The sequence below is a fragment of the Mustela nigripes genome, chromosome 6 (genome assembly GCF_022355385.1).
Source record: "Mustela nigripes isolate SB6536 chromosome 6, MUSNIG.SB6536, whole genome shotgun sequence".
In the NCBI taxonomy this organism is placed as follows: domain Eukaryota; kingdom Metazoa; phylum Chordata; class Mammalia; order Carnivora; family Mustelidae; genus Mustela; species Mustela nigripes.
Genome location: NC_081562.1, coordinates 46,135,766 through 46,155,834, shown reverse-complemented (window position 1 = coordinate 46,155,834; position 20,069 = coordinate 46,135,766). Strand labels below are relative to the sequence as shown.

The following is a 20,069-nucleotide window of genomic DNA, read 5'->3' as shown; positions in this document are numbered from 1 at the left end:
TTCTGGTGTGCTGAAAATGTTCTGTATCTTGATCTGGAAAGTGCTTACACAGGTGGAGCCTTAAGATTTGTTCACTTCGTCGTGTGGATATTATACCTAAATAAAAAGTAAAATGTAAAAATACTCCTGAGAACTCGCAAGATAAAAGCACTTAGATCCATGTCCCAGAGGAAGATCCAAAGAGGTCCCTGAGATTCAGAGCCTAAAAGGCAGCACTCAGACCTTCCTGTCCCACCCCCACTTCAACAGCTGGGAGGAAAAGAAGAGATGTCATTAAGAAACATTAGCACACATAGAAAAGAAAGGCTGACTCTTTCAGCTGGGCCACGCTCAAATTTTTCAGCCAGACGCTCAACTCAATCTTATCACCAATGGTTGACACACCACACAGAAGACAGTGTTGCTTCTGAAAAGCCCTGATCCCCTGCTTTAACTAACTATGGCCTTACCTGTCACTTAGCAATGAAAATTAATCCACCCGGGGCTCTGAATGAATGTTCTAAGCACGGTAGGACCTGAACACAATGATCAGACATGGAAATTTGCCAGCATGCACAAGGTCACTTTTATTTTGAGTAAAAATCACATTCATATCATTTTCCTGTGTCACTCACATCTTAAGTATGTTCAATATGTCTGGATGATACCTGTGATCTAGTTCAATGAGATATTTGAATCAGACAGCTGCTCCTAATGTGTACGGCACTTATATATTTAAAGTTACAAAACCAAAGCCAAATGTTAAAGGGGCCCAATGGAGGATAGCTGGACACATCCACAGATTCACTTGCTCCCAATCTGGCAGTACAGGACCATAGAAAATACAAGACCAAGTACCTAGAAAATATAATAAAAAGATTAACATGGAACTTAAAATTCTGGAGACGTTATAAATAGACAGAAAGGACATTACTCATGAAAAGATGCTGGCTAATGACAGTTCTAATCTTATTTATCTAAGTCATCTCTCTGCTTGGGAAATTGGAGCCTCCAGTGGGACAAAAGAGTATTGAGAAAGCTCTCTGAGTAGTTTTGTGTTTTAATCAGTTTTTAGCTGGCCACTCCGCTTCTAATTAGCTCTGTTTCACTGGGTAGTATTGGCTGCTCCCAGAGCACCCCATCCTTCTCGAACACAAACACCCCTCCGTGGGACATGTATCCTAGAGCTCTGGAGAACCTAGGCCTTGTGGGGGCTAGATACACCTACTGCTTCCACGGAAGGGTTATACAATCATCTGGTTTAGATCATCTGCATAAAATCAAGGAGCCTAGAATTTCTCTTGCTATATTTTTAGTCATTGCCAAGAGGAATGAAGAAAATCACTTTTTTTTTTTTTTTTCTTAAAAAGCTTCTAAATCTATGGGGAATAGCTTAATTCAGGAATTTCCTTTGAAGTGAAAAAGTACAGCTGAAAATCTGAGGCATAATTTCCATCCCATTAAATGGCTCTCCCAAGAATGAGGGACCCCAAAATGTGCCCTCATTGACTCTGCAGTCAGTGCCTGGCCTGCTGTGGCTTCCAAGCAGAAATGATGGAAAGGACCCATGTGTATTGCAGACACCAGAGGCAGGAGGGGAGCAAGGGCCATTTCTGCTGAGTCATCCCAAGTGTTCCTATTGTACTGAGGCATCCTGCTTACTAATTCTTCCCCGGAAATGCATTTCAAACAAGAATTGCTGCCCCATATTTCTTCCTTCTTAAAAACAAACCAGTAGACACCAATTCTCTGCAAAAATAATGGTTTTCATCCATAATGTTTTTCTAGAATGGCCTGGAAAAGCCCTGGAATTTCATTTTTTTTGCCATAGTCCCAAACCTTCAGTCTGGGAGACAAGTATCAGGAAAGAGGAAAGAAAATGGGCAATAATCAATCAATCAATTAATTAAATAAAAAAAGAAAATGGGCAAAATATTGAGATAAAGCTACTGTCTATTGTTATTCATTGTCACAGCCTTGAAATAGAAATCCACTATTCATCAGCAGACTAAACAATTAATATCACATTTTTTTGCATTGGAAAAGATACTTTATCACTGTTCATAAAAACAGAAATAATTAAAAGAGATTCATCAGATAGTGATGTGTGCTAAGACTCAGGATAAAAGTGCTAAGTAGTGTGTATGATTTCCCGTGTTCTGAAGCAATCCAAAAAATGTTACAAATTCTCATTTTCTTCTCTCTTAACTGCTCTGTTTCTAGGACCTCCTGTCAAGATAATGTCTATCCTACAAAGTGATGACGATCATTGCCAATGGCTCTTTTTCTCCCTAATTAAAATGAGGAGTGGAAGTGCTTCTCATTTTTTGTACTGGTCTCAAATAAGGAGACATAGGAGAGTCTGGTTATTTGCGCTGAATATTGAGAATTCCAATGTCTATAGATAAAATTTTCTTACAAAATAAAGTATTTTGCATAGATCCCTGACATCCTATCTGAGAAAAATCCCTCAGGGATGTGGTCTTAACAGAGCCTTGAAAATAACTATTGGCCCAGCCCCTCACAGCCTCTGCCTAAGCAGATTATCATCAAAGGTCTAAATGTCAGAAGGTGGTTTTTCGTGTGATATTTGTCTATGGAAATAGTTTGAATATATTTTCTGCAGGAAGATATTTGTTTCTATTTTCTTCTTAACAAATAGTTATTAAAGGGACTTTTCTCTCTATGTTTGTGTTTTCTTGAATTTGAGTTTGAGAAACAGAACAGAGAAAGGCCTCACTGTTAGGCAACTAGTATTAATGCCTATAAGCCAGACTAATGCACATTTTTGGGATACAGTTTTACAGATTGGGTAATTTCAAAGCTCCTTTTTGAATAAACAGAGGGGGAATATAAAATGATTTTTTTTTCTCTTCAAATCCTAGATGGAGGGCAGGTTTTAGATTGGGGGAGTGAACAACACAAAATGGCAAAGAGTTCTTTGAACCAACTCTTTGCTATATCTACAGATAGTCTAGAAATCACACTTAATTTAACTGGCATTAACTCAGAAAAAGGTATACTTTATGATACCACTGCATAAATTCCATACCTATAAATTACTCCATGGAAGTTTTCTATTAAGGTCTTTTCCTATCCATGTCTTTAGCACACCAGTAAAATATCTAAATATGCAACAACACATGGTATATACCAATTTCATAAAATACTGAAATACTATTCCTCTTGTAATCTTATTTTCCGTTAGATGTACTTAGATTCTTGGCAAAGCCTTTGGCTATGATATGAGAGACATCAATCTTCCGAGTTCCCAGTTGACTATGTCCTTATTTTCTCTGGCTTTGCTTCCGAGAAGTTTCTTAAAAGCATCAGTGGTTTGTAGCCAGTCATAGTCAATTGACTGAATTTGAGTCTAACATGGATTTGACACTTATATTGACAATTACACTGAATACCTCTTTGAAGCCTGATCTTTCAATCATTCATTTAAAGTCTACTCTACCAACACACATGTATGTGTGTTTTATGCTTATAAATGTATGAGTACATCTGTGTGTGATTCCTTACTCACCTCTTCAACCATTAGCTCATATTTCTAAACTTGCATGAACCCAAAACACAGCAGCGAAAGACATTTTACAAAAGACAGAATCAAAAGAGAAGCAGACCTGGTGACATCCATCATATGGCAGATAAAAAGAAAATTAGCCCTATCTACTGACACAGAATGTGTCATACTTAGGCCTATTAATATGGACTACAAGGAAGTAATACTCAACAGCTTACCTTGCTGTTCAAACTCTACTAGTAACCTAGAAGACCACTTAGAACACCAAATTGCTTCAACCCCAGCTAAAATTCCTCTCTGTTGGTAAAGTAGCAAAGTATGAGCTAGAAAGCTACCAGAAATCTCAGGGAGGACATTGTATAGCAAACTATGAGAGCGAAGCTGAAGTTACTACCTTGACCTAACCAGCCCTCTGGGGCAGGAAGCAGGAAGACACCTCACACATCATTAGGATTCTTGCCAATGTCCTCACAGGGGATCAAGAGTGAATTGACTCATGTGATATCTAAATTAACCAAGATCTGGAATGATTCCAAAAATGCTTCTCTGAAATAGTTTTATTTCATCTTATTAGCAAAGAATTTTCGGCCACGTAGAAAGTACCTTTGAGTTCTTAGAAAAACCCATGCCAAGAAAATCCATCAAAATAAAAATCTTATACAGGATTTTTTTTTTTCAACACCAATAATCAAAATGATGATTGTAAATATATAAATCTTAAGTTTCCTTTAAAACTTCTTCAAGTGAATCCATAGTCTTTAAGACATCTGTCTCTAGTTTTTAAAAATTATTAGATTTCTCTAGATGGAACAGGAGGAAAAGAGCTCCCCACACTCTTGAGTTTTTACTCTCTACATCAAAATTGGGAAGAGAGAAGAATTTGTAGAGGTCATGTTTTGGTTTTCTTTGGTGCTTTTTCTTCTAACTTCAGGAAACTTTAACTCTTGGGCTAGTTTTCAACAAGAAAAGGATCTGGGACTAAGAACTGTGAGAATTAATTCAATTTTTGTTTCCCAGTGGAGAGATCATTCATAAATAATGGTCTCAGCCCTGCTGAATTGATAAGATTGTAATCCTCTTCCCAGACCGAAGACCACTAGAAAAAAGATGCTGGACCTTGGGCAGTTGGCACCCAGTATTTTTCTCAAGCACCTGGTTTATACTTGGCTTACTATTCATATTTGTTGGAAGAATTAATGAATAAACAAGGCAATGAATGAAGAGTTAATAATGCAAGGTTATACTATACCTCAATAAACACCAGTCCAAATGCTATTCCAATAACTATGAGAAAATGTTTTGCAACTGTTTCTTTTATGAAAGAAATGCATGGCTGTTAAAAACAAAAACAAAAACAAAAAAGTTACCTTTAATGAAAATTTTATTTATTTAATTTATTAAAATTTTATTTGATTTATTTTAATTAAGATTTTTCCTCCCATTAGGTTGGCTTTTTACATTGCAACAGAGGAACACAGTCAACAAAAAGGAGTTCGATTACTCCACTCCACCATTCTGCCACACCACACTCCTCCCCGCACCAAAAGGTGGTTAATTGTGGTTTGTTCACTGAGAAGTAAAATCCAACTATTAAATTCAAGTATCTCATTGCTAAATCTAGGGATCTCTAGGTATAAGTAATAATTTTATCCTAACTTTCAATTATTCATTTTAGAGCTGTTATCACTTTGAGTGTGGGTTTTTGGGGTTTTTTTTAGGTTTATAATCTGCAACAAAGAGTTTCCTGATTTTTGTTTTAGCTAACTATAAAACAAGTTTTCATTTTTAAAACAAGGTTTTAAAAAAAATCCCTTAGTAATTTATATCAGGATTATTTTTACTTTAAAAGGGGAATAGATATTATGTTCACTCTTTTGTCTTTACTTCAGATAAAAATGAGAATTGAGAAAGTAGATTCTCTGCCATATTTGTTGAAATATATTCAAACTGGCATGCAATTTCAAGCTTATAACATTTCAGACCAGACCTAAAAATTCCAACAATTGTAAATTACATGGGTAATTTTCAAAATGGAAAAATACTGCATAATGTAATAGTGGGATTATCTGTATTGCCAGAAAATATATCATCCCTGTGATATTCTTATATGTGCAGAGGGATAACAAAATATTGCTACGGTTGATAAAATAAAAGTTCTCCATAAGGCTGAGTAAAACAGTCTCTTCCTTCTCATTCTCGAATGTAATGGGTTTCTCCATTCACATCTGATCCAAAGTGGTAAAACATTCGAGTAAATTATTATGTCATGTAGGGTTAACTATGAGATTAATAATCTTATCTACTGAGTCACATTCATTATATTTGAGGAGCTTTCTCCCCCTTTCCCCTGCAGATAACCAGGTTACCTTGGCAAAGGAAGGGGAAAAAAGGAAATGTGAATTATGGCAATTCCAGATTTCTTATTTTTCCAGACATCTTGCAAATGACACAAGGCAGATGGAAGTATTTTATGAATTTATGACCCTCCTTTTGGGAAACTGGTGCAGCTATCAGCCTATCTTCCACTGAATTATGTGTGAATTTGGAGGGAATGTCTATTACCTTTTAGGATAAAGAAATCTATCCTGCAGAAAAACACCTTTGAATCAAATCTTTAATGGGCTGCAGATAACAATCTACAACTGAATTTACTAATGCCCTCATCATCCTCAAAGTGGCAACTGCATTCATTTATACCATATTTATTTTACCTCTTCCTCGAGATACCACATCACTAAACTAGGTCGGAAGAAATATAAAAAGTAAGAATAAAACTGCTTAGGGACATTACTTTGACAATAAAAAAAAACATGGTTGCTCTGTAGTTTGGTTGGGATAACTTTCCCCCGTGAATTATGTTAAGTACTAGTAACAGCAATTCCCCTTTAGAACAGTCTTTTGATTTGTGATGAGATTAGCAAAAGGGATGTGACAGCCAGCGGGAGAGAAATGTCCCCCATGATACTTTCTATTTCCTACTATATAATTAACCTTAATAGCCATTACTGCACCAATGCCAAAATGAAAATAATCTTCAGATGTCACAGAAATTAATTCATTGAATTATAATAGCTTTTATGCATCTTTCTCCCAACTAGATGATAATCCCCTCGAAGGTCCAGACGTATGTGATTTTAGCAAGGGCCTGTCTGATACGTGGTGGACACTGAAGAATAACAACAAATAAATGAAACATTAATATCAATTATCATTGTCCTCTGCATTCCTCCCAAGCAGAGGGAACAATTTATGTAAAGCCCCATGGTAAGGAACAGATATTATATTCTTGAACCCTGAAGACTATGTTTGATAAGGTCCCGTAATACTTTGCACCTGCCTCTGTATAAGAAATATCAATAATTTGTTGAAATGAAGTTGCCTAGTTTTCACTCTCTCTTCATTATTTGAGTGTCAGCTCCATGAGTGCAAACATTGTGCCTGTCAGGAATAGATTTTCAGTGGCTGGTAAAAGGCCTGGCCCCTAGGAGGTGGTCACTCAGTTTTGATGAATTAAACAGTAATAAGAAATACAACACATACTGACATCTACAAGTGACATAAATATGACAACTACAGCTCATAAAAGACAAACACAGCTTTTTCAATTGACTTTAAATGTCTGAGGCCACTTCTTAATTGAAGCAATAATTAGGTAAATTGATTGATGTACTTAACATCCAGAGCCAAACCCCTAAAGGCCAAGTCTTTATACCTGCACAATTACTTGAGAAAAGGAATCTTTGATAAGAAAAAGAAATCTTTACTTCACAAACTAAAGTGAAAATATAGTTTTCTAGGACTTATGTTAAAATAGAAAAAATAAAGAAGAATAATGATTAGTCATTAATCATTATTAATGAAGATGAGATAACTTTCATCAGTTAGATTGTGCTTTCCTTCTTGCAGTGGAATGTTTCTTTGATCTATTAATGTTGACTTTAAAAGATATCAGACTCACAGAAAAAAAAAGAAATACTTTCACTTTTTTATATCCACTTTTATCTTTAAATAGGATTTATTTATTATTTGGGAAATTCCTGGGACTTTTATATCATTATTCCCATTGTAATTTCTTGCAATTTAATTTTTTTTTTTTTTTGTAGAGACTCATGGTGAAAAATAATTAACAGAACCACTTACTATGTCAAGTTTGATTTGTTCTTACCTGTTTGTAAACATTTTTGCCTTCATATACCACACAAGAATCTGTCGAACTTGTACATTCACATGACTTAAAATTTTGTTGAAAATTCTTTCCCCAGTCAGCAGCTCCATTGACCAAACCACAGCATTTATACTGTTTAATGGAAAGTAGGTATATGAAACAATCACCAAAGAAAATTTTAAAAAATTGTCAATACGTTGAATCTTATTTTTCTGAAACTATTATTAAAGTGTTTCCTATACCAAAATGTCATGTAAATCACCTCACTAATTTCTCTGGATATAGAAGCAAAAATGAAGAAATCTTCCATTTTGGTCTTAATATTAATGAAGGAAAAATAGGGTTGCAGATGCACATGTCTGAAGAAGTTGGAGAAAAGATGAAAAATTCACCTAGTTTTAAATGACAAAAGAGAGGGGCAGAATCAGGTCTATGTACCCCAGATTTGGGGAAAGAAGCTTCCAAAAAGTTCATGAGAAAATCAAGTTCTCTTTAAATAACTTTTGTTCAAAAGAGATGAGAGGTTTTAAAAAATGATTTTAAAGAGGTTTTAAAAATGATCTTTGATCATTTTTGAAGGAGAGGAGGAAAAGAATGAGAGGCCTCTCAAAGGCCAAAAGATGATGCATGGTGAGCCTCCGGTAAAGCTGAATTTTACATGGACCTCTGCAAAATGGGGGAGGCAGGCAAATGAAGGAAGAAACTCTTAAAATAATGTCAAGGAAGGCCCAGAATATACTGAAACATGGGGAAACATTTAGGGAATCTGTGGTCGTGTTTTGGGAAAAGAAACAAGGAACAATAAACCCGATGACTCAGGGTCCATGGCCCATCGTATGATCAGATGAAAGAGAGATGTAACCGTACCTCATCTTGTTCTATTTTATCTATTAGAAAGACAACTCTTCATGAAGAAAAGTTAGAAAAAACTGCTGGAGAAAACAGAACCCAGACTACATGATTTTCTAGGCTAAGATGCATTATAAATGCCAGGATATTGAGAAATCTTTCACTTCTGGCTGGGTGACCACACTACCCCCATTACTTAACCCCTCAGTGCCACAGTTTCTTCATTTGTAAAATGCAGATAACAGTAGTTGCTCAGAGTAGAAAAGTCGTGGGTTTGTTGTAAAAAAACAACAACAAAAAAGTAATATTCCTGTGAAGATGGGAAGTGCTTAGCCCAGTACCTGGCTTATAGAAAGTACTCAGTATGTGGAAGCTATTGTTGCTGTTATTGTGGTGGGTGTTGCCATTTCCATTATACTCTGTTCAACACTGATATGAATCATTTAGATAAATATTTGGAAAGGACCTTTTCAACTCTGTAGTTGCTATAGAGCTGGCAGTGATGATTAATATTTTGGGGAATGGACTCAAGTTCCAAAGTTAGTTGAAAAAAATAGACTCAAACCAACAAGTTGAGTTGAAGCAGATATAAAGTCTTGCCCTTTGGCTCAAAGCCTTAAATGCACAAATATATGACTCAGCAGACATTCATATGACGAAGAGTGAAAGATTGCAGTTTGTCCTAAGGTCAATCAGTATGAGCAAAAAAAACAATCTTGAAAAGCTTCCTTTCCTGTTTTCATGATAGACATGATTAATTGCTCATGCTTTCTGATTAAATAATCTTGAATAATATTAATTGATATAGATAGCCAGATTTTTTTAAAAGTCCCAATTATATGTACTCACAGATCAGTCCATATTTGGAGAACAATATACCTCAGGACTCCTTCCTTAAGAAGAGGCCTAGAAGCAGAAGACATGGTAGGAGGTAGAAAGACTAAACTTGGTATGATATCTGGTCACCAGATCAGATGTGTGAGAAGTCAAGGAAGAAGTTGGCCAGGATTTGTTGGAAGTGTTATCACAGCTGGATGAACAAGACTCAGCGCAGTGAACAATACAACCACCTCTAGACAAAGAGTCATCACCAAGAATCCGAGAGAAGCACTTTCCATTAGTATGTTAGCAGAGAAGTCATGGGGGCATTTCTCCAAAATCCAAAGAGAAAAACCACTTTGTATAGACAACTTCTGTTCATGTGTGGTGGGCCCCCGAGTCATCCAGCAAGAGTTGGGTGTAGGATTCTTTTTCCAAAAAAAAGTGTTACTAAACCTTGGTGGAGAGAGGAAGAGGGGGGAGGGAGGAAGGAAGGAAGGAACTCAAAATGGACATTAAAAAAGAACTGTAGTTCTATGAGCATAGGAAGCTTCAGGCATAGGATTAGCATACAAGAATGGAAGTAATTTCAGAACTGTGCTAAAATAAACAGAACATTTAGAACCCCATGGTTGTTACTGGGACCTTGGATATCAGGGACAATGCGCAGCAAGTGCAATTCAGGACCCAATCCAGAGATCTGGTGTTTACCTAGAGCACCTTTTGTCTTAAGTCAACCACCAGGGAGGATCAAGGATGATTGGTCCCACTCAGGGGAAGAACTGAGTTGCTTAAATTCTTCCTGCTTTCAACCTGGGTTGATCTGGGCTCCAGAATAGGATGCTAGAGGGGAGAGGATCAAGAAATGCAGCTATTGGGGATGCTGGGAAAAGCACACCACAGAGGAAGTGAAACAGAGACTGACTCCTATCAGGTTTCAGCTCTTGGAAATGATGCTTTAAACAGAATTTTTACAAGCTGGAGTCTATTCAAACAGGAACTGGGGAATGCTCTGGAAAAAAAAAAAAAAGTCATCTGATAAATAGTTCAAGAAACCAAGGATGTTTCAACTTAAAAAGCAAAGCTTTTAGAAGTCATATGATAGCCATTGTCAAAGTACAAGCTGCAATGTGCAAACGCATCAGTAGATTTTCTTTTTTTCCTCTGAAACTCCAGAAGGAAGAACTAGGACTAAATGATGTAAATCCTAGGGAGGCAGGTTTTGTTTCAAATTAAGAAAGAACATACTAATCATCAGACTTAGATATAAATGGGGTGGATGGACAAAAACTGATGAACTTAAATTCTTCAATGCTTAGAGGGTGAATAAACATAAATAAAAAAAAAAAAACTTCAATCAATGAGAAGTCAAGTTAAATGCCCTACAAAGTCCAGCTGTCCTCTGAGATTCTGAGAATTTCCTTAACATGTGAACCGAATGCTACATGTGGTTAATACAGTGGGAATTCTGAAAAAAAAAAAAAAAAAAAAGAGTGATTTGGAGTTTTACAGAGTAAGTAACATTTTTGTCGAGCCCTGAAGCACATGTAGTATTTGGGAAGAAAGAGAAAAGTATTAGTATTTTCCAAGATAGGGAATGATGCCAAGGTAGGAAGGCAGAATTGTTTAAGGGGTCCTGAGCAGACAAACCTGACTGGACGAGAGGGGAGGGGAGGGGCTTCTTTTTTGTTTTTTTGTTTTTGTTTTTGTTTGTTTTATGTTTACGAAGTAGTATTTACAAATATTAAAATATTTGGTAAGAGCCAGAGAATATAATACCTTCAATTTTGACTTTACCCTAAAGACAGAGAAGCAACTTCAATAAGTAAATAAGGGAGAGGCTGGTACACCAATTAAAAAAAAATAACTAGTCAGACAACGGGGTTCAAATTCCAAGCTTATTACTCATTAGCCATCAGACCTCTCCAACACCTAACCCCTTATCTATAAAAGAGGGATAATAAAGATATAATGATCCACCTCAAAGAGTTGTCATAAAAATTAAATGACCTGCTAAATGTAAGGCCCAGTACAACTAAGTAGCAAGAAATGATACATGTAATTCTTTTTATGACAGAGGGGACAGACATGGAGACAGAGGGAGAGAGACTTTCCAAATGCCCCAAACACACTATCCTGGTTAATGGTAAGAAGTATGAAACAACTATTGATTTGGTCCATTGAGGCTTAATTGGTCATAAACATATCTTCTTAATCTCTGTCCTCCTAAACTGGGTCAGAACTTCATAAGAAGCTGGAAGCAAAGTCAGAAATACTCTTGGATTTTTCTTACTGCATAGTGACAGAATAATCAGTCAAAATCTGCAAAACGGAGACATGTTTTTACTTTAAGGAATACTCCTGCTAAAAATTAAGTAAACACAAAACCGATGCCCCACTCCCCAAATGACCTATAAATGCTAATTACCTTTTCTTGAAATGTAGCCAGGGCTTCCTGGAATGCTTGTGCCTCCTTGTCTGTTTCACTTAAAAGCTTTACATTTTCATAGAAAGTCTCATTCAGAATGCGCTCGGACTGAAAATTGAAAAGCATTGTTAAATTATTCATGCTGGAAGGTAGTATTTTGATATTTTAGACTTTTCCGGAATTATCAAATATTATGTATATATACATACATCAGATCTGAAGGTAGCTCCCAGGACACCTGCTGCCACCTGCAGGAGCAGGATCAGAAGTAAGCCTATGAAGAACTGAAAAAAAAGAAAACAAATGGAACACGTATTATCCCCAGGGCCTTCAGTCACATCTTGGGACATTTGGGCTTGGCGCATTGTTCTGCAATCAGGATCACATTACCGTTGGAAGAATAACCACATTCCTCATTTATTCTACCCTTTGCCTCAAAAAGACAATTTCGGGCCTATAGTCGTCAAAAACCTTTGTTTCAAACTCCGACTAAGCAAAGCGGTTAAAACAAAAATTTACTGAGAGGATTGTAGACGTCGGTGTGATGTTGAACGGAAGGAAGTTTGAACGTTTACATACATACAATTATTGGAATATTCTTACTCTTTTTTCTTCATCAAATGCAAACTCGCACACACTTTAGGACAAACTTCAGAAAGGAGTTCAAAACAAGTTTTCTACCGTTAGCAGAACCACCTGGGATCTCATTATAAATGTACACTTCTGAAACCTGCCTCAGATCTACTGAATTCTAACTTGAAAGAATGCAGCCCACAAATTAGGTTTTCTCTCTTTAAAACAAGCTCCTCAAGTAATTAAGTCTCCCAAATTGCGAATGAGGCCTTATTGATCAAAAGGCAACCACTAGGGATACTATTAAAATCCTGCTGAGGTCTGTGTCTCCGCCTTCCCTCATAATACACAAACTGTTACACAGTATCTTTCAGGGACTGATACAATACTTACTCTATGAGAGAAACAAGCTGAAGTGATCTCTGTAAACACTAATGTTAGCTTTTATCTAATAAATATGTCAGGATCTTTTTCTAATATTTTTTCTACATCCATTTATTATTTTCTACTGTACCTGGTAAAGGTAAAAGTCTGTGGATTATCCCAACCCAATCCATCCTCCCTGAAACTTTCTAAGCAACAAATCTGATTACCTCACTCTCTTCCAATTTGGTCAGCATGGAATAGGATTTGACGCCGTCCGCACTCACACCCATCTCCCATCATGCACTAAAAACAGCCTCTGTCACACTCTAGACACACCCAAGGCCATGTCACTCCCTAAACATGCCAGCACCACGCTGACAAACTCTGTCTCTGGAAAGCCCGTCACCCCCTCACCCACACAAACACCACTCTCACTTCCGCTTCTAGCTTGAAAGTTCTCTCCTCTATCCTTGCCCTCCTCTTCTTGGGCCATACACACTAGAGCTAATAGTTGGCTTGTCTGTCTTCCCTAATGGGTTCTAATTGTCTTAATGTCTTTGTATCTTTTAGCCCAGTATCTGGCACACAACCCTGTACTCAGTAAGAAGGGAGGAAGGGAAGGAGTGGGGAGAGGGAGAGAGGAAGGAAGGACTATAATTTCTTAGGGCATCCTCTCATCTAAGCTAAAAAATATTGGCCTCTATAATCAACCCCCCTAAACAAAAGTTAGAGTTTCCTTAGTCTTGGGAAGTCTTTTTGACAGACAATGGAAATGGAAGACCAGCCTCAGAAGTCTGAAGGTTGGGTGTTGGGATCTGTCTGGAGAACTTACCAAAAGAAGCAAGCAGCGGCTTTCTCTCACAGCACCACAGCATCCCAGGAAACCCAGAATCATGACGATAGACCCCACAGCGATCAAGATGTTCACAGAAATATAGGGGCTAGTAACAGAATTCCCAGGGTTGAGAATCTGAAAATAAAAAAGAGATGAATGACAGAAAAATCCCTTTCTTCCATGTTGGTTGTTCGAGAAATATCCCTTGGGTACTTAGTATGGACCAGGCCCTATTCTGGCACCTTAAGATACTTCAGTGATTTCCAGAAGCAAAAAAATTCCTGCTTTAAGGAGCCTCCATTCTTTTGAGGTATTACTTACCTGAATAACATTTTCCAATGTATATTTTTCTAAGATGATATATTGGATGCCTTATTGAGGAAATGTCATAGACTTTTAAAATGGCGATTATTTTTTTTAAAAAAGATCTTATTTATTTATTTAACAGATAGAGATCACAAGGCAGAGAGGCAGACAGAGAGAGGGAGGAAGAAGCAGGCTCCTGGCTGAGCAGAGAGCCCCATGTGGGGCTCGATTCCAGGACCCTGGGATCATGACCCGAGCTGAAAGCAGTGGCTTTAACCCACTGAGCCACTCAGGAGCCCCTAAAATGGCGATTATTTTTTAAAAGTTTAGAGGGATAGGTACTTTCACCCATGATGCGATTTTTGGTTTTCATATTTTGTGTTTTATACCTAAGAGTCACATAGTAAACCATGCATATTTTATGGCAATCTAATTATTTAAATTCAAAAGGCAAGTTCCTCAAACTACCAAGAGACCCAACAGTATGAATGAGTCTTAAAAAAAATTAGGGTGAGCCAAGTAAGCCATATTCCAAAGAGTGATTGCTGTATGATTCCATTTGTATGACATACAAGAATAAGTAACTCAGAAATCAGACCAGTGTTTGACTTTGAGTAAGACAGGAGGGAAAGACGGAACCAACTGCAAAGGGATATGGTGAACATGTATGGGTCGATAAAAACGCTTTGCATGTTGATTGTAATAGTGATCATGCAGGTCTATACATTCGCCCAAACAAACAAAAATATTTAAACCAAGAAAATAATGCTAGTTGCTGACATTCCATGTAATTCTGTCTCCTTGTTCCCAGAAGGTATGGTCTTTAGAGTCGTCAGAAACTCTTTACTTTGCCTGTTAAGCAATGGTATATTGAGGAACACATCCCAGGGCTCCTTATATGGGCTTGGGCTACCTTCCCTGCATAATTCAGTTTTTCTCTCCCATAATACAGATACTCTTCTTCATCAGCTTTCTGATACCTAGCCTCAATCTACCACTCGTTTTCCAGATAAATCATAAGCGAAAACTGAAGCCTTGTGCATATTCTGTACACGAGTGCTCCTGGGATCTCATCCATTAATATGCTCTCTATCTACCGGGCTATTTCCAGGCAGAGTCCTAGCTGTTACACTACCTCAGAGACCCTGCCTTCTAGAAACTGCTGCACAGCATGTGGGCCAGCATGTAGACTCTCTTAATAGGAAATACATTAAAAAAAACCAAACTGCTAATAATAATGTGTATGGTTTTTAAAGACTTTAAAAACCAGCTTATAGCCTAAAGGAAAGCTTCATTCAACGTTAATAGGAAAGAATGCGCTGCAACTGTAAAAGCATTAAAACAAAGATTTATACTCTAGTCAGAATCCTTATATATAACTAAGGTTCTAACCCCAGACTAGTCAACTAACCTTGTGGGGCCCTAGTTTCCCATTTATAAAGGAAACTGGGTCAGCCTCTGTGATCCCTGAGGCCTCCTTTGTCTCTAAGAGTCTGTGCTTACAGATAATGTTTCAACCTACATATTTGGAAAGCTTGCTTATGTCCTAAAGATTTTTTTGTTTGTTTTTCAGGGTTTTTGTTTATTTAATTGTTGTTTGCGTGTTCATACTGAAGCTAAGAAATTGGTTTTGTTAATAAACACAGAAGGCACCTGGATCAGAGCAGATAATGACCCAAAAAAGCAGCATTAGGAAACCCCCTCTACCCACCTACCGTCAAACATTACTCCCCTAGAACATTGTGGCCAGTGCAGGTAAACCTGAAGGCATCTGAGAGGGATAACTCACTGTCTTGAGATGTCAGAATTCGGCTTATAGGCCAGACAGAAATAACAGGTCAAATACCTACAGGGGAGACTGCAGAGGGCGGCCAGCATTGTAATGAAGCAATTCTAGAAGACTGGTGTGGGCAGCGTGACCCCTTGGCTAGAGACTGGCCAGAAAGCAATGTGTTGGATGCCTGAGGGTTTGCTGTTCTAAGATCAGCCCAACAAGTGGCTCTTCTTTTTCAGGCAAGACATGGAAATCTGAGTTCAGGTGTTGACTCCAGGAAAGGGAGACCAGAGTTTCAAAGGCTGTCTTGGATGAACAGTGTCTGTGTGGGTGAAGACAAAGGGAGAATGATTTCTAATGGCTGAACCTTGAAGAAGACTCAGGGTGTTCTGTGAATTCTAAGAGATCTCCTGAGACAGAATAGCTGCCCATAGGCTTTGCCTCAGGGTGCTGAGTTTCCCTGAGGGAAAACAAAGTGTCCTTAGCAGAGATACTTTGAGCATAAAGAGATATGCTAAAATTTGTGCACAAAGACTTCCCAGACATTCTTCCTTTTTGCCTTCATGCTCTAGCTTTTTCTTGTAAAACTGGTGCCTCTGTTTTTCCCCTACTAAAATTAGTTCTTTGCAGTCTTGATTCTTAGTCAGAGACTTTAGATAAAAGTAAATCAAGGGCACCTGGGTGGCTCACTGGGCTAGGCTTCTGCCTTCGGCTCAGGTCATGATCTCAGGGTCCTGGAATCGAACCCCACATCGGGCTCCCTGCTCAGCCGGGAGCCTGCTTCCCTCTCTCTCTCTGCCTGCCTCTCTGCCTTTTTGTGATCTCTTTCTCTCTGTCAAATGAATGAATAAAATCTTAAAAAAAAAAAAAAAAGAGAGAGAGAGAGAGATAAATCAAGCCAACTTCACAGAAGCCAAGCTGGTTGCCGGTGTCCTAGCAGATACGGACTTTCCATCTGGGGTTCGAGACTGACAGAGCACAAGAGTCAAAACGTAACAGAAGATGCTGCCTCGCTCTACAAATTCATTCTGTGTCCCCAGATGTGGAGTCCCTCCCTCTCAAGGACAACAGTTCTCCTTTAATACATTCAATGTGTGGAATTTCTTAATAGACTAAACACCAAAGTTGTTTACCAGAAGCACTTGGAGAAAAAGAAAATGTTCCCATATCAACCAGAAATAAAGTGAAATAAAAGACAGGCTGCACACACATCTTAGAAAGGCAAACGCGCCCTCTGAATAGGCAGCTGTCTAATCTCTGGGCTTAATTACGCTTCCGAAAATCCGACGTCAGCCTCTAGACAACAGAGTTTCCGGGTATCTTCAAATATCCTTCTTGAGTGCAAACCCAGGGCCCAAGGCCACCTGGAAGTCCCTGTTAACATTTATCAGTATAAAACCATAAATGAAATCCAGATGGACTAGGATGTTACCGACTAGTTTGCCACACCTGTCCCTCACCCAGTTTCCTCACCGTGGGAAGGCACCAAATGAGGAAGCTAACTGCCCCTGTGATTCCTTGGGCTCTCTAAGGGTAGAAAGCAGATTTGAAAAAGAAAAAGAGAAGAGGAGATAGAGAAGGAAGGAAGGGAGGAAGCGGGGGGCAGGGGAGAGAAGGAAAGAAGGCAGGCAGGCCGGCAGGAAGGGAGGTAGAAGCAGACAAGCCACCCAGTTGAGGAAAGGAATCAGAACAGATGTTAATTCGCTTTTAGTCTCTCTTATGACAAGACTGTCTCCAAAGGCATTTAGCTTCATCACGGTATAATCAGAATACATTAATCGCTGGCTTAGTGTATCTTAATAATTATCAAATAAGGATCGAAATTTCTCTTACAGGCAGACACTTAATTTGGGCAAATAAATATCTTGAAAAGGCTCTAGCAGTAGAAGACAGGATCCTGAACGGTGGCAAGAGCCCAGACCACAAAGAAGAAGGGAACTGCCGTGCATGCGGTTAAGAATAATTCGGGGGGTGGAGGGCCCCTCAGAAGAAGGGGGAGAGAAGAATGGAAGCAGGGGAGCCAGGAAATGATGCCAGCTATTCTGTTGGGTAGAACCAAAGGAAGAGCCCCGCGCGCCTCCTCCTTCTCTCTCCCTCATGCACTCTTTTGCATTCACAAAGGGGATGTAATACGGAATGGAAACCGCCCATGTGCGATCCAAAGACTGGAGCCAGAATTAACTCTACGAACTGAATTCTTCCTGACCTGTGAAAATCTTGGTAAGTGCTTTGCCACGGGGCACAGAATGGCACCTGGTGAAGGAGAGGGGCTTGCGCTAATCTTATCTAGCTAGCAAGAGGTTGGACACCCCCGGCCCAGGGCTCAGTTGCCCTAGTGGGACTGCTGTCTTACTGTTCTAAGGAGTCACCCTCAATGCCAGTTGGCACAGGTAATTAATTACTAACCACCTTTGTACTTTGTTGCCTTTAGATTCAAATTCTTCTTCTCCAAAAGAACTTCTCCTTTTCTTTACTTTGGACCAACCTTCCACCTTGGGATCAGCCAAATGATGGTCAGTACCTTGGACTACAGACACTGTTGGTGTGGAGGAATGGCAGTCTGTCTCCTCCAGCTACACTTCAGGCTGGCCTTCCGCCAGTAACGAAGGAGCCTGGTTTCCATTCTAGCCCCTTCCGATCTCCATGTTCATGGCAGTCTTTCTATCATTAAAATAACACCCCTCCATTCTCCAAAAGGATTGATCCATGCCTGGCACAGTGCCAGGCACATAGTGAGTAATTAAATTTGATTAATTAAATTGAATTAAATTATAAGATCGCATACCAGCACAAAGGACTACATCAAGCAGTTAAGGAAAAGGCTATAGAAATATTTATATTATTGTTGTCACTTTTTCATCATTGGAAGAGAAATAACCTGTTTTGGGAGTGGAGAAATTTGTATCTATTTATTTACCTCTTCACCATCTTTGTTAACTCGTATCCAAATTGCCGCTCCCAGGATCAAGATGCCACATAGCTGCAGGAAAAAAAAAAACAAAAACAAAAAACAAAAAACGTGTTAGAGGACAACAGAGACAAGCTGCGACTCTGACTGAACACACCCCTAGATCATAATGGCTTATCACTAATCATACACTTCCACCTAAAAGATGTAAATCTGGCATGTTCACGTGCAGGTAATTGCTAAAACGTTCCACTAAATTGGTAAATTTGTTAAGAATAATTCTGTTTCCCATCCACAGTCCATTCATCGGTCTGCAGACAAGAAGTCACCACCACTATAGTTTTTCATATTTCAACACTAACTCTGTGTTTTTGCTAGATTATAATAGCTGAAAGATAGGTCACAACAGTTTAAAGACAAAATATCCTTACTAGGCCCCTGGGTTTGTCTCAGAAGCTGTCTTGGACCAAAAGGGAAGAAAAACCTAATCATCAAACATTCCTTCAAGATTCTAGAAGCAAGAAATTGGGATAGGCAGGGAACAGTAGTACATCTGACAAAATCTTCAGGTAAGCAACAAGGGTTTACACTTTTTGTACCCAAATAAACTCTTTTAAAAATAAGCTGTTTTAGGTTGTAAAACTTACCCAGAGAGGAGGAACAATGAGCAACAGTACTTAAACTCTTAAATGCATTTAATGACTTTCCCAGATTATTTCATTTGGACCAAAGCCAACACATAAAATGTGAAACACATTTTACTTTTGTGTAAGGAAAACCCTTGTCTTTCAGGGTTTGATTTTGTTTTATTTCATTTCATATATATATATATATATATATATATATATATATATATATTATATAGCATCAAAAAAAAATCAAAGCTCTATCATTAAAGAGAGATGTTGAGAGCGAGTTTGGTAACATAGCAAACATAGCAGCGCTTGTAAGATTTTCTAGACTGTTCTGGTCGTGGGGTGCTCTGACAGAGAAATTCCCGAGTCTTCTGAAGCTCGCTGACCTTGTCCTACCGTTGCTGTTGTACATGGTTGAGCCGTAGGCCAGCAAACCCAGAACAACCGGTTCACTTTCAGTGGCTTCTCATTAAGTCTACCCTGAATGTGGAGTCAAAGGCTTTCTTAAGGAATAGGGAGTACCATTGGCAGCTGAAAAATCGGAGAATATCCATGTTGTCTAAAAGATCTCAAGATAGTCATCTGGGTCCAAACCCTTCCTTTCAGATCAAGGAGCTAGAACCCCAAGAAATAACAGTTCTGTCATGAAAATCCAGCCCCACTCCTAACCCAATCTGCCCCTCCACATGCTTTAACTCTTACCAAATAATGAAGGCAATGGAAAACCAAAGCTCCTTCTCAAATCGCCAAATAACCTGCACAATTTAATTATCTTACAGTCATACATTGGCATACACCATAAAATTCAAACCACTGAAAAGACAGCTTTAGAGCCTGACAACCCTGTTCCCCCCCCTTTCCACTAAATCCTAATTTCACTTGCAGATGGAGATAAATGCTCAT

At 38.5% G+C, this 20,069-nt stretch overlaps 1 protein-coding gene across 1 annotated transcript in view; it reads right to left on the bottom strand.

Annotated features, from left to right (window-relative positions):
• Positions 1-541: 541 nt before the first annotated feature.
• Positions 542-20,069, bottom strand: part of TSPAN8 (tetraspanin 8) — a 31,082-nt gene continuing 11,554 nt past the window's right edge. The window contains exons 2-8 of the mRNA XM_059404700.1: positions 18,541-18,603; positions 13,541-13,678; positions 11,979-12,053; positions 11,770-11,877; positions 7,674-7,805; positions 4,758-4,841; positions 542-837 (exon numbers count right to left, since the gene is read on the bottom strand). Coding sequence (XP_059260683.1) covers positions 784-837; positions 4,758-4,841; positions 7,674-7,805; positions 11,770-11,877; positions 11,979-12,053; positions 13,541-13,678; positions 18,541-18,603 — 654 coding nt within the window. The 3' untranslated portion in view covers positions 542-783. The remainder of the gene's footprint in view (positions 838-4,757; positions 4,842-7,673; positions 7,806-11,769; positions 11,878-11,978; positions 12,054-13,540; positions 13,679-18,540; positions 18,604-20,069) is intronic.